At 40.2% G+C, this 12,591-nt stretch overlaps 1 protein-coding gene across 1 annotated transcript in view; it reads left to right on the plus strand.

Annotated features, from left to right (window-relative positions):
• Positions 1–12,591, plus strand: part of TPH2 (tryptophan hydroxylase 2) — a 91,327-nt gene that overhangs the window by 21,984 nt on the left and 56,752 nt on the right. Inside the window, exon 6 of the mRNA XM_039866031.1 lies at positions 11,111–11,307. Coding sequence (XP_039721965.1) covers positions 11,111–11,307 — 197 coding nt within the window. The remainder of the gene's footprint in view (positions 1–11,110; positions 11,308–12,591) is intronic.

Genomic DNA, 12,591 nt, shown 5'->3' on the forward strand with positions numbered 1-12,591 from the left:
TTGAGTAGAAGTGCTTGGCAAATACTGGATAGAATGTTGGCTGCTTCGCCTCTTACTTCCCAATGCCCAATGTTAACCAAACAAACAAAAACTCATGGCAGAAAGCTTTTCTGAAAGAAAGTTTTATTGAGCCTTGTGCTAGCCAGAAAAGGACCAGGTCCTGGGGCATGAAATCAAAACCAGGAGCAGCATGGCTAGATGGAACGGGCAACATACCCATTATCGTAGAGTTGATGGGCAATTTTATACATTGTGTTTTGGGGAAGAAAGATGTAAGTTGTTTGAAATAATTTATGATTATGAATAAAAAGCAAAAAAAAAAAAAGGTGGAGTGAGGCAGTTCTAGGATAGGTGCACAGTCTGCAAGAAAGAAACATTTACTATTTTTTTTAATTAATTTATTTTTATGATGACATTGGTTAACGAAATCTGGTAAGTTTCAGCTGTACATTTTAACAGTAAGGCATAGATATATTTACGCTGTGTTCACCTCCCATAGGTAGATTTCTTTCTGTCACCATATATTTGACTCCCTTTACCCCATCTACCTCCTCCCTCTCCTCTCCCCGCTGTCCCCTATTATCTGGTAACCACTAGTCTATAGTCCATGTCCACGAGTCAGTTTGTCTTGTTCATTTGTTGCTTTTAGGTTTATATCCCACATATAAGTGATATCATGTGATTTTCAACTTTTTCTGTCTGGCTTATTTTGCTTAGCATGATTATCCCGAGGTCCATCTGCGTTGTTGCAAATGGTAATATTTCATTTCTTCATTTACTGCTGTTGGTTGGTGACAGGCATAGTACTGAATGTTAATGCATGTGCAGGAAGCCATGGCACCTAGCGGTCGGTTGGCTAATAGACTCCTGCGGGTTGATTCAAAGCTCCCACATACATTCAGGAACGTGAACAGTCTTTTGTTAGTTGGCCCACAGCTATTAATTGGTTAATCATTCTTGTTTCTTTCTCTTACTCTCTGACCTGCCGTAACTTTATGTGGGACATCTCAGAGTTTTTCTCTTGTTACCATTCCTGGGCATATTGGGGTTTCCCTACTCCCAGGAAGCTGTGACCATTCAGCTTTTGTTTGAGCTGGAGGATTGCCAATGCTGAGTTTTTCCCAGGAGGGATTTGCAATTATTGCAGTGTGCAGAAAAATAACTGGGGTGGCGCCACCTCTCTACCTTTCCAGAAATTTCTGTTGACCTTAGCATTCCTCATTTCATGTGAGAAGAGGCATGATTTATGGATCCCGCTTGGTTTCAGAATGTAGCTTAAAGAAATGCATTACTAACAGGAGTCGTGAGTGCTACATTATCTATTTTTAGATAGACAAATCTTAATTGGAAACAAAACAAATAAAAGGTGAAGGAAGAATTAAAGAGAAATGTTATGCTTTCTTAACAGGAAATAAAACTTAACGGGGGTGTTGCAAGGTTTTATCTTTAATGACATTCTCCTCATCAGTTTTATTGGCAGATGGTCACTTTGATGAATTGTGGACTCTTGTAATGTGAGACCAGGCTTTTTTAATTTTTATTTTTTTTAATCTTCTCTGCCTTTTTGAGAACAGGTACCTGAGAAGGCAAATATGTTTTCTTCTCAACTGAGCTAATTTTATCCTATTTCATTATCCTTCATTGATTTGCTTTCCCAGATTTTGAATGAAACTGAGATATATGTGGCTGTTTGGGTACTTTGTGACTCCTGCATAAACACCAGTTGTTGATGCTTTAATTTCTCTGAAATGGAGCGGTAAATTGAAAAGTAGAGCAAAAGCAAATATTTGTAGTACTGGGGTCATTTCCCAGATGATTAGAATAGTTTCTGGGGAAGGTTACATTAGGGGTTTTAAGAGTGCCTTTCCTGTAGAATCTAATTAACTTTCTCTGCCCAAGAGGCCACACCCTTTCTTTCTTTTAAAAAAATCTGCATAGCAACTTTCATTTGACATAGGTGGCATCAAACACAAGTTTAAAACAAGAGCAACAGAGTTAAATGATTTGGGTTTTTAAGAAGTTATTCTGCTCTATACATAGTTCTCAGGATATATGAACGATGCAGTTCTCATAAGAATTTAAAAGACATCAGGCTTCATGGGAGAATCATTTTCATTTTCATGCCAAATGTTTCTCACTACCTGAAGTTCAGCTCAGTGGCTAAAAGGAAGGGAGCCTGAGAGCTGCAAAGAACAAGAAAAGGGAAAATTGATTTGGAAAGGTTTCTCCTTTTCACTTTTTGGGCTTGGTGGGTTTTTTAGATGTACACGAATGCCTTGGTAGGATGTTGTCTGATTATAGCATTGGCTCCCACAGCTGTGTTAAACATTAACACAGTATGGCCCAGTATTACTGACAAGGCTAAAAGTTGCACCAAATTCTGATGTGTTTCACAAGGAATGAGATATGAGTATTTTTACTTTAAAATGATTTCCACGAACACGAAGAATTAAAATTACTTCCACAAATCCTGTCCAAGAAGTGAATAGATTTATATGAAAAGGTGCTGTTTTTGTCATCTCCAGACCTATTTCCAGCCCAGCAGGGAAGTGATGAAATTTTATTCATTTCTATACACCTGGAGGAAGGGAGCCAACCAATATTGAGTACCTATTAGGTACTAGGCATTGGCTGAGACGCTCAACAGATGACGTGTCATTCGACCCTCTTGGTGTTGTGCAGTTGTCTTATTTCTCTTAGTTTCAAATGAGGGAAATAAGTTTCAAATGAGGAAAGAGAGGCCAAACTCAATGCAGGATACATATTATGTACTCGATACATTGCAGTGATGTGTACTGATTAAGAGTGAGATCTCTAGAGCTGGCCTTCCTGAACCAGTCCTCGCTATGCCACTTTCCAGCTGATAGATCTAGGATGGATTATTCTGCCCTTAAGCCTCCATTTCCTCAAGTATAAAATAGGGATACTAAGTCATTTAATCACCCTATAAGGTGAGCGTCATATGTCAAAATCCACGGCGTGTGCTATTATATTATTGTTATTGTTACAGTTAGATGGATAAAGGAATGAATGGATGCTATTATTAGGGCCACGAGTTGTAGGGTAACCGCATTACCTCATCCACCACTGAAAGAGGTGAGGCCCAGTAGTTACCAACATTTGGTCCCTGTTGGTCAAGATGCAAGATGTATGGGGTTGAAAGTGGAGCTCTAGAAGACACTAGCCTGGGTCTCTTCATTCCAGTGGCCTGAGATTGTTGGCTGCTGTTTTTTTGAATTACCTTCTTTGAGTTCCACTTCCTTGTGTATGTTGAGCATGCGCATATCAATGAATAGTAGACCCATTGTTGTTGATATTTAGTTTCATGGTAGTTTTGGCAGAAGAAAATCATCCTCTAGAATGTGAAGGGCTTTCTGCAAGGTGAGGAAATGGTGGGAAGCCCTAACCTGGGGCACAGGACAAATAAAAACAAATGGCTTCTGGGAGTTGAATCTCCTCTCTCCCTGCGGCTCCCTGGGTACGGTAGTTTATTTTCATTATGTCTCTTATAAAGGCAGCACTGATATTAACAGTGGGAACAAAACAAATTCACGTTTTTTGTGTGCTACCGTCTGAAAGTTCCTTAGGGCCCATAGACTCATTGACGAAAATTTATGTGCACAAAACTCATTTGCAAAAGCAAATAAAATATGTGATTGCAAATGCTCTTTACTTGACTGGCCTAGGGGACTAGCTAAAAATGAGTTTGTGCCTTGACATACACTCTATGGTATAGCTTAGTAGACTGCGGTCGCCCAGTCTCCTCACCAGATGAACCCTCTTTGAGCCACGTTAGTCAGACAACTTGAATGATTTGAGATCTTGGTGTAACTCAGATGGTTATTAAGTCACTATAGTGATTCGTGTTTCCTTTTTAAAAAAGTAACATTCAATTATCATGCCCTGTTGGCTTTGAAAGTATCTTGGAAAGTTAATTCATTAAGATGTCCAGCCCAGGAAACATGTCTGTGTTAAGTTTGGCTTTTATGTCCCTTTGGATTTGTATATGCTGCTTTGTTTCCTGGTAAAAATTTTGGCTATAAGTGGAATGGGTGACAATTCCTAGGAAACTCGAATTGAGAAAATTAGAAAAAGAAACTCTTACGTGGAAATTAAGTAGTACATAGGGATAACTGAAGCTACCAGAAAACTTACTAAAATCTCACAGTCTTTGGAGTTGCTTTTTCCATAGCAATTAAAATATATGAGACAGGGATGAGGTAAGACAAATACATCTCTGTCAGACTTTCTGATACACAACTACAATTTTTCTGAACCTCTAAATTTGTGGCTTGTTTTAACTTAATTGGTTAGCCTGATTACTTATTCAACAAATATTATTTATTAAACACCTATATATTCCAGGCTCCACTCTGGGTGGCAGAGAAATGAATAATGCCAACAAAAAATTCCTGACTTCAAGGAGTGTACATTGTTATGGGGTTATAGATTTAGCAGAATAATATATTTGAAAATGTTACTTCTTGTTTTTTTCCCCCCCTGGATGTTACTGATAGTATTTTATTATAAAGTTATTGAGTGTAATAACTGAAATCTGAAGTGTAATTTTATCAAATCTGGGAGCCTTAGAATTTTCTTATGGACTCTTGGAAATCAGTAGAAAATAATGGCATTTGCTTTCTGGTATAGCTATAATGGAACCCATCCACTCCATTTAGGATATTTTTTCCCCCTTGTTTGTGGCCACATTTTGTCCAGTCTCAGTGACACAAGCCATTTTCTTTTTGAAAACTCACTGACTCTAAGGCTCCACTCTGGAGACGCCTGGCTACAGGGGGCACTATTTCATGAAGGTACCATCCAGCATGTACTAGGCGATATTATGGTGAGTCATCGTACTTATTGAAATTTCTGCACGCTGCTGTGTCACTTCAGTTGTGCAAAGTATAACAAATGCTCAGTCACAATAGCAAATTTCACATATGCCGAATGTTTCTTTTTTAAAAATTACAGTATATCAAAATCAAGATTATTCTATGATAATGTTAGAATCATGTCAATCTCATTCTTCTGTATTCTTATGTGCTTTCTTGGATGGGAAGGAAAGAGGATGAATTATGGATAGCTCCCTGGGAATGATGCAGAATTCAGGATATGGTCATTGAGGAGGGTAACACATGCATCTCATAAGTCAAGAAGAACAAAGATAGAGACCTCTTGCCCACATATTCAGGTACTCTTTCTCCAAAGGCCCTATCCAAACCCAGAGAGGAGCTGCTAATTGCTAATGAGTTGCAAAGTTGATGGAATTTCTCTCGTCTCATTTCTCTTTTGCAACCCTTAGGTGGAAGTGTCAATCAAGAGAGAACTGTCTAAGATGGGGAAGGAGAGAAAAGATGAGGCAGAAATGAGAGAGACTGTCTATTCCTAGCAGATAAACAGCTCTTGAATAAGTGAGGCATCTCTTGCCCCAAGGAGTATGTAACAAAATAAAATAGAAAATGAGTTCATTCCTAACTATTTCTATCAGATTCACCAGTCTTCTCAATCAATTCTGTGTTTGCCTTTTGCTCTGTTTAGTCCTTGCCACTGAGGAAATCCAACTGTTTTCAAAGAACACAATCTACATTGTGTTTCACCCAGTCTTGCCATCTCGATGTAAATACTATCAATTGCAGCCTGTCACATATTCCTCCACTGAATAAGTGAATTGCTGCCTGAATTGCAGCTCCTCTAAAGAGGACACAAGCAGAGAGACTGCATCTCACATTAGGATTTCTAGCAGCAAGGTCTCCCGGAAGCAGCCAAGATATACTACTATAATCAAATATTTTTCAGTCCCCCAAATTAAAGAAAAATATGTATAAGGAAAATAGCTTGCTGTTGGACTTACTAGAGGAGAAGATCAGACAGATAGTTAAATAAAAAGAAAGCATTGTTGTTTATTCATCTGGCTATACAAAGAACTCCTACCATTTCAGCCTCAGCGGGGTACACGTCCCAGGATTTCAGTGTCAAAAATGTATTTGTTAAACAACTTTGCTCTAACAAGCTCAGGACTTACATAGAATAACTATCTGTACCTGCCTCCACTTAGATTTGTCTATGCACTTTCCACTCTCTCCTCTCTGCAGGGACAAGGCAAGTGTTTCAGAGTCACCCCCCTGCCTCTAGGAAGAGTGGGATTTAACCTCTTACACAGAGAGATGCCTCCTACAGCCTTCAGTATTTTCAAAGAAAGTTCTTAGTCATCTCTGAGTAACATAGTGCACCAGGGAACTTCTCCCATTGTCAAGCTTAAATCTCCGGGGTGACTATTTTAGTCCTTTTCCTAGTATGTCTTCCCTGAGCACTGGTTCCCTATTGTGTTTGTAATCCTTAGCATTCTTTAGCAAGAGGGCAGAATCTGCAGTGAATGGAAACTGCTGAAAGTGACATCTGTTTTTCTCCAGTGATTTAGTAATATGTGAATAATAATTTTGGTGGTTGTTGGGAATTCCGGATCCCAACTAATTTCGTATAAACAGAGGAACGGCCTAGATATCTCATGATAATGTTTACATGTGATTTAGTTTGTTGAGGAGTCTCATCTCGTTGGGGTTTATACCTACGTAAAATGTTTTTATTTTCCTCACTCACTGCGTTCAATTATATTGTGTCGAATACTGCTTTTCTGTTGGGAAGCTCGTTCCTTAGCAACATCTAATTTCCTGTCATTTTCAATTATTAGTATAGTCTCATTTGGGTATTTAAGACCTAGTCCAGTTCATTTGAAAAAAGAGTAATCTCAAATTTGATTCAAAGTATATCCTCTCCTTCCTTCAGTTATTTGTAGTATGCGTGTGTGTATGTGTGTGTGTGTGTGTGTACTTGTGGGTGTGAATGCTTGCGGGTGTACGCACTCTAGTTATGAGACACTTCCTTCCCTCTTCTAGTTCCTCTGGAGTTGGGCCTGAGGGGAGGGAGGGAGGAGGCTGAGGGCTTTTTACAGGATCGTTACAATGTCAAGGTAGGCAGGCCTCACTCACCTTGGTTCAGACAGATTCTTTCTGATGAGGCAGTCTCTGCTGCAATGGTATCTGCTAGTGTCATATATATTTTTCTTGAGGCGGGACCATTGCCTTCACCTCACCCCTGCAGATATGCACCCCGCCTCCCTTTGGCCTTGTCAGTGGTCATGCCACCAACCCCTTCTCCAGGTTGGGCACACCATAGCTTGTGTTCCCCTCACCCACCTGCATGTCAATGCTTCTTTACCAGGGCTGATGGGAACCACTGGAGCATTCTTCTGCCTCCTAAGGACCAAGCTGAACTGGAGGGTGGGGCTTCCCCATCTTCCAGGCATACTGCATTGTGTACCATGGAAATCTCTAGATTTTGCTGGACATTAGGCTCTGCGTTCACATCGACCTCAAATTTTGGAGGACACATGGCAATGATCCCTTCTTCTCTACCACAGCACACCATCCTCCTAGGCTTCCAGAAACACTCCCAGGACTGTTTCCCTACTTCTCCTTTCTCCTGGCAGCAGCACCGGGGAGAGCCTGGGCGCCTGCTGCTCAGCAGGGGTCTGGTTGGGAAGCAAGATGCCAGACCCCATTTCTCGTGGGCATCCAAAGTCCTTACAAATGATTCTCATGGCTCAGCCTGGCCTCCTCAATTAGTGAAGGGGAAAGAAAATGCCCTTTCCCTAAACCCTGGCCTCACCACAGTCCTGTGCATCCCGGTTCCCTGTGAGACTGGTGGATGGGGTCTGGGGTAGGCAGAGTGGTGTCCAAGAGGGCCATTTCTGCTGCCTTTTAACATGACCTGTAGGGTGGTGGCTGGCTTCAACTGCTGGGGGCTTTCTCTAGAATGCGGAGTACTTAAGTGACTAGTTTTGGGCCAGAAGAAGGTTTTAGGATGTTGGAATAAGATGCCTGTTCCATACACGTTATTAACGTGTACCCATAGGTAGATGTATAACGATATATGGGTATATGTCCTCGGCCCTGAGGAGATCAGGACACCTTTCTGTCATCCTTCTCATAAACACTTCACGAAAAATGCACCAACCCATATCAAGTGCAAAGGAGAGCAACACATTCTGATTTTTCCCATGACTATAATTTTTATTTTTCTGAATGTCAAATTTCAGTTTCAAAAAAAATACACAGATGCCCCTGAATTTCTTGTTTCTCAAGCACATGTTTATGCTGTTGGGGAACACAGAACTACATCTCAGTCTTACTGAGAAGTGTTAATGAGTAAATAAATATGAAAGCATCTACAAAAGTATGTGAACTATGAATATGTGCTAACACCATGCTTGCACATGATTGTGTATGAGATTTTCTATGTATGAATACACACATCTATAAATCTTATTTTAGTTTGGTATGTGAAAATAAGTTCATGGCTAGAATAAATTTTTTATTTCATTGGTATATATCAATTAACTAAGACTACAGACAGTCTTGAGCCAGACCAACTGGGTTTTAAGATGGGCACCAGGATTTTAGGCAAACAGCTTAATCTCTCTGAGCCTCAATGTCCTCATCTGTAGAATGAGGATAATGGTAGTGTCTACCTCATGGAGTTGTGAGAATCAAATGAGTTAATTCATATAAAAACAACCTTAGAAAAGTGTCTGGTACCATAATTCTCAAAGATGAGCTATTATTATATACCTGTATGAACTACATAGAAAAATGGAAAATTTCTTTCTTTTTTTTCTGTATTTGGATATTTTAAATAGAAATTAAATGGATAAAACTAGCCTTTACTTTTTTTTTTTTAAAAAAAACATTTTAAAAACATTTTTTTAGCCTTCTTAAAAAACAATTACCTTAAAGAGTTACCTGGAGGCTGGGAGTTAGAGCGGCATGAGAAATCTCTTGATGTGGTCGGAGTCAGACTTACTCACCATTGATCGGGTAGCAGTACTATACTGCACCAGCCGGGAACTCAAAGAGAGGCCAGTTAGTTACTTGGGCGGGACAGACAAGTGGAAATGAATGAGAATGTACATGGCCATCCGTATTCCTAAGATTGTGACACTGGACATTCATTACTAAGGAATAGATCTGTATGCCTCTCTCTTTCTACCCCAGCTCACACTTGTTTTCCTTCTGCTGCTTCCTGTTGGCTTTATTCAGCTCTCTTTTCAAATGCTGCACGTTTGCAGATTGATATCAAAGGGGAAAGTTTGACCTAATGATTCTTTTCAGAATGGCTTCTCAATATTTCATTTATTGTTTCAGCCTCATTGCTTTCCTACCTTCTAACTGTGCACAGCCCTCATTAGCTTTATTGGCTTACTTGACTCAAATTGATTTCGTTGAATTTTCTGGGACTGGAGGTGGACCGTTTATATTTTTATTTCCTGACGTCCTTTCTATTTTTATCTTTGCATTTCAAGCTTTCGTTCTAAATTCATCACAGATGCTAAGTCTTAGCAGTCTTGATCTTCTCAGCAGATATTCGTCGGGTTGTAATTTTTTTATTTGTTATCAACAGCCAAATTTAAACCACGCTAATCTCAGTCTAATTTGATTTGTATAAACCCTCAGTCTTGATACTTAGAGAAAGCAAATGTTAATTTCTGGTTCTTTCTTCTCTCTGTATTATTTCTTCATCCCTTATGTACTGCAATTAATTAAAAAAATAATAATAATTTGGGGCAGTGAGAACCACATTTGGACCCAAACTTTAAACAGAGAGCATTTTGGCAAGAACACAGAAGTATGAGGAGGGTTGGGGGTGGGGAATGTTTGCCAGCCTACTTTTGCTGTTGTTCCGCTTCCTGGTTTTACTGCCTCGGGGTGTTCCGGGATTACCCCACTTGTGGAAGGTGCAGCAACCCCAAGAGGCATCCTGCCTGTGCATGGGTTCCCGTGGTGAATTATGTAGATCGGTGGGGCAGAAATCCTAGTTTTAGGTGTATAAATTTGGATTTCCATCTGTGGTGTGTGTTTATTTGCTGACTGCAGTGACAGAGTTTCTGATGAGTGGCACGGTAGGCGGTGCGGTGTGCTGCAGGTGGCTGTTGAGAATGTCTTGAGAGGTTTTCTCAAACCCAATTTCACTTTCCAAATAGGTATTTTAATCAGAGGCTAAATTCAGATTCTGGGTCCCTCAAGCCAAAGCACATGTCTGTGTTCCCCTCCATCTACGGCTCCCAGCTTGTAACAGGAGCTATGCTCCCTGCTCATGATTACTGGCTGCTTTTAGAATGGCATTTCTTTCTCACATTTCTTTCTGTTTGAGAGCTTCCAGATCATACTTGGCCAATGAGGCTCAGCTTAAGCTGTGCTTCCTCCAAGAGTCTCTCCCTTAACCACTCCAGTCCAGGTGTCTGTACAGTATTGCTCACGGGCCAAATTCAGCCCACTGCTTGTTTTTGTAAAGAAAGTTTTATTAGGACATAGTTACATTTATTTGTTTACATATTATCTATGGCTTCCTTCAAGATACAATGTCAGAACAGTTGTGACAGAGAGTATATGGCACATGAGCCTAAAATATTTACTTTTTGGCCCTTTGCAGAAAAAGTTTGCTGACTCCTCTTCTAAACTGAGAGCGCTTAATGTGTGCACCTCTCAGCATGATGTGTAATAAATGCTCCTATTCTGACATTTGCAAAACTCTCAGTTTTAAATTTAGAATAGTCCTTTTGTATTTCCCAGACATTTTGCTCACTGAACAAATAGTCTCGAAATTACACTTGGAGATAGGGGTGAGTTCCCCACAAGGGACAAAGAAAATCTACCAGTAATTTTATTTTCATGAGACAATATCCGTTTATTACTGTTGTCAGATGATTGCAGATAAGGCTCTCAGAACATAGCTTTGTACCTAAACCAGTTCCTTCCAACCCAGAACTCTTACTTGTTACTGATCTCAGTGTAGGAACATAAATCATCAAATTTCCATAAGGATGTGTGAAGATATAACTTAATCAAATCATTTATTTGGAAGTCTGAATACACATGCAATTTTAGAAAATTAGCACTTACTTTAAAAAATAATACTTAATGGGGTCCTCTTAGACACTCAGGCGTTCCACTTTGTAAGAATCCAACTTGTGGTGGGTATGAAGGTGAGAATACTGATAACTTAGTGACCCAGAGCTAGGTTCATTCATTCATTTGTCTTCTCTCCTGCCCAGCGGTCAGCCCATCCCCAGGGTGGAGTACACGGAGGAAGAAACTAAAACTTGGGGTGTTGTATTCCGGGAGCTCTCCAAACTCTATCCCACTCATGCTTGCCGGGAATATTTGAAAAACTTCCCTCTGCTGACTAAATACTGTGGCTACAGGGAGGACAATGTGCCTCAACTTGAAGACGTCTCCTTGTTTCTGAAAGGTAAGGCTTCTTACAGGCTGTCTTTTCCTGGCCAACATCCTCTTTTGCCTTTCAAGGACACATATTGCAGCAATGGCCCTTTTTCCAAAAAGAAAAAAAACTTTTCTTTAAAAATGGAAGCATTGAACCAATGATTACTTGGGGCCACCTGCAGGAAGCAGAGCAGGGACTTTGGGCAGGATGACAGATCATCTTAATGACATAAACTTAGTGACTTAAGACAACACAAATGTATTAGCTTATAGTTCTGGAGATCAAAAGTCTAAAATCAAGGATTTGCAGGGCTGCGTTCCTTCCAAAGGCTTCTGTTTCCTTGTCTTTTTCAGCTTCTAGAGTCTATCTGCATTCCTTGGCTCACGGCCCTTTCCCTACATCAACTCTAGCCTCTTGCTTCCATTTTCAAATCTCCTTCTATGACTCTGACCTTCCTGCCTCCTTGTGATTATATCAGCCCCACCTGAATAATCCAGGATCATCTCCCCATCTTAAGATGCATAACTTAATCATATCTGTACAGTTTGTTTTTCCACGTTAGGGGACACATTCACAGCGTTGGGGATTAGTGATGTGGATATCTTTTGAGGGATATCATTCAGCTTACCCTGTTCTCCAAGAATTGCCACCTCTAGCTTTGTGACCCATTGTGAACCCGTCCTTTTCTTCCCATTCCACTGCCACCACGCAAATTGACATTATTTTACAGTTTTGACATCTACATCTTCTTCCCTCTACTCTCCTGTCCAGTGCTTCCAGGTAAAGCTCCCTAGGCATTACATCTCAGAAGCTATTTTGTTTTTATTGGGGTTAGCAAACTTTTTTTTTTCTGTAAAAGGCCAGATAGTAAATATTTTAGGCTTTGTGGGCCAAGAGGCAAAATTGAGGCTATTATGTAGGTATTTATGTAACCATTATAATGCGACCATTAAAGAATGTAAAAACTATTCTTAGCTCATGGGGTGTACAAAGAGAGTGGCAAGCTGGATTTGAACTACAGGTCATAATTATTTTTGTCTCTGGTTTATACAATCAAGTTCTGAACTGCTCAGCCTCAGTTCAAAGCCCTGACCCAGATTTGCAAGTTTGCCTCCTGCTATGACTGCGCTGCACAAGCCCTCTGTTCTAGCTGTGGGCTCTCCATACCTTTGTTTAGGCTTTGCCCCTTGCTAGGAAAATCATCTTGTCTCCACCTACTCAAATTCTACCTACTCTTCAAGACTCAGAGCAGTGCCTCCTCTATGAATCCTGAACATGACCTCTCCTGCTCTGATTTTGTTCTAGACAACG

This window comes from Pteropus medius, unplaced genomic scaffold, assembly GCF_902729225.1.
Source record: "Pteropus medius unplaced genomic scaffold, Ma_sr-lr_union100, whole genome shotgun sequence".
Classification (NCBI taxonomy): domain Eukaryota; kingdom Metazoa; phylum Chordata; class Mammalia; order Chiroptera; family Pteropodidae; genus Pteropus; species Pteropus medius.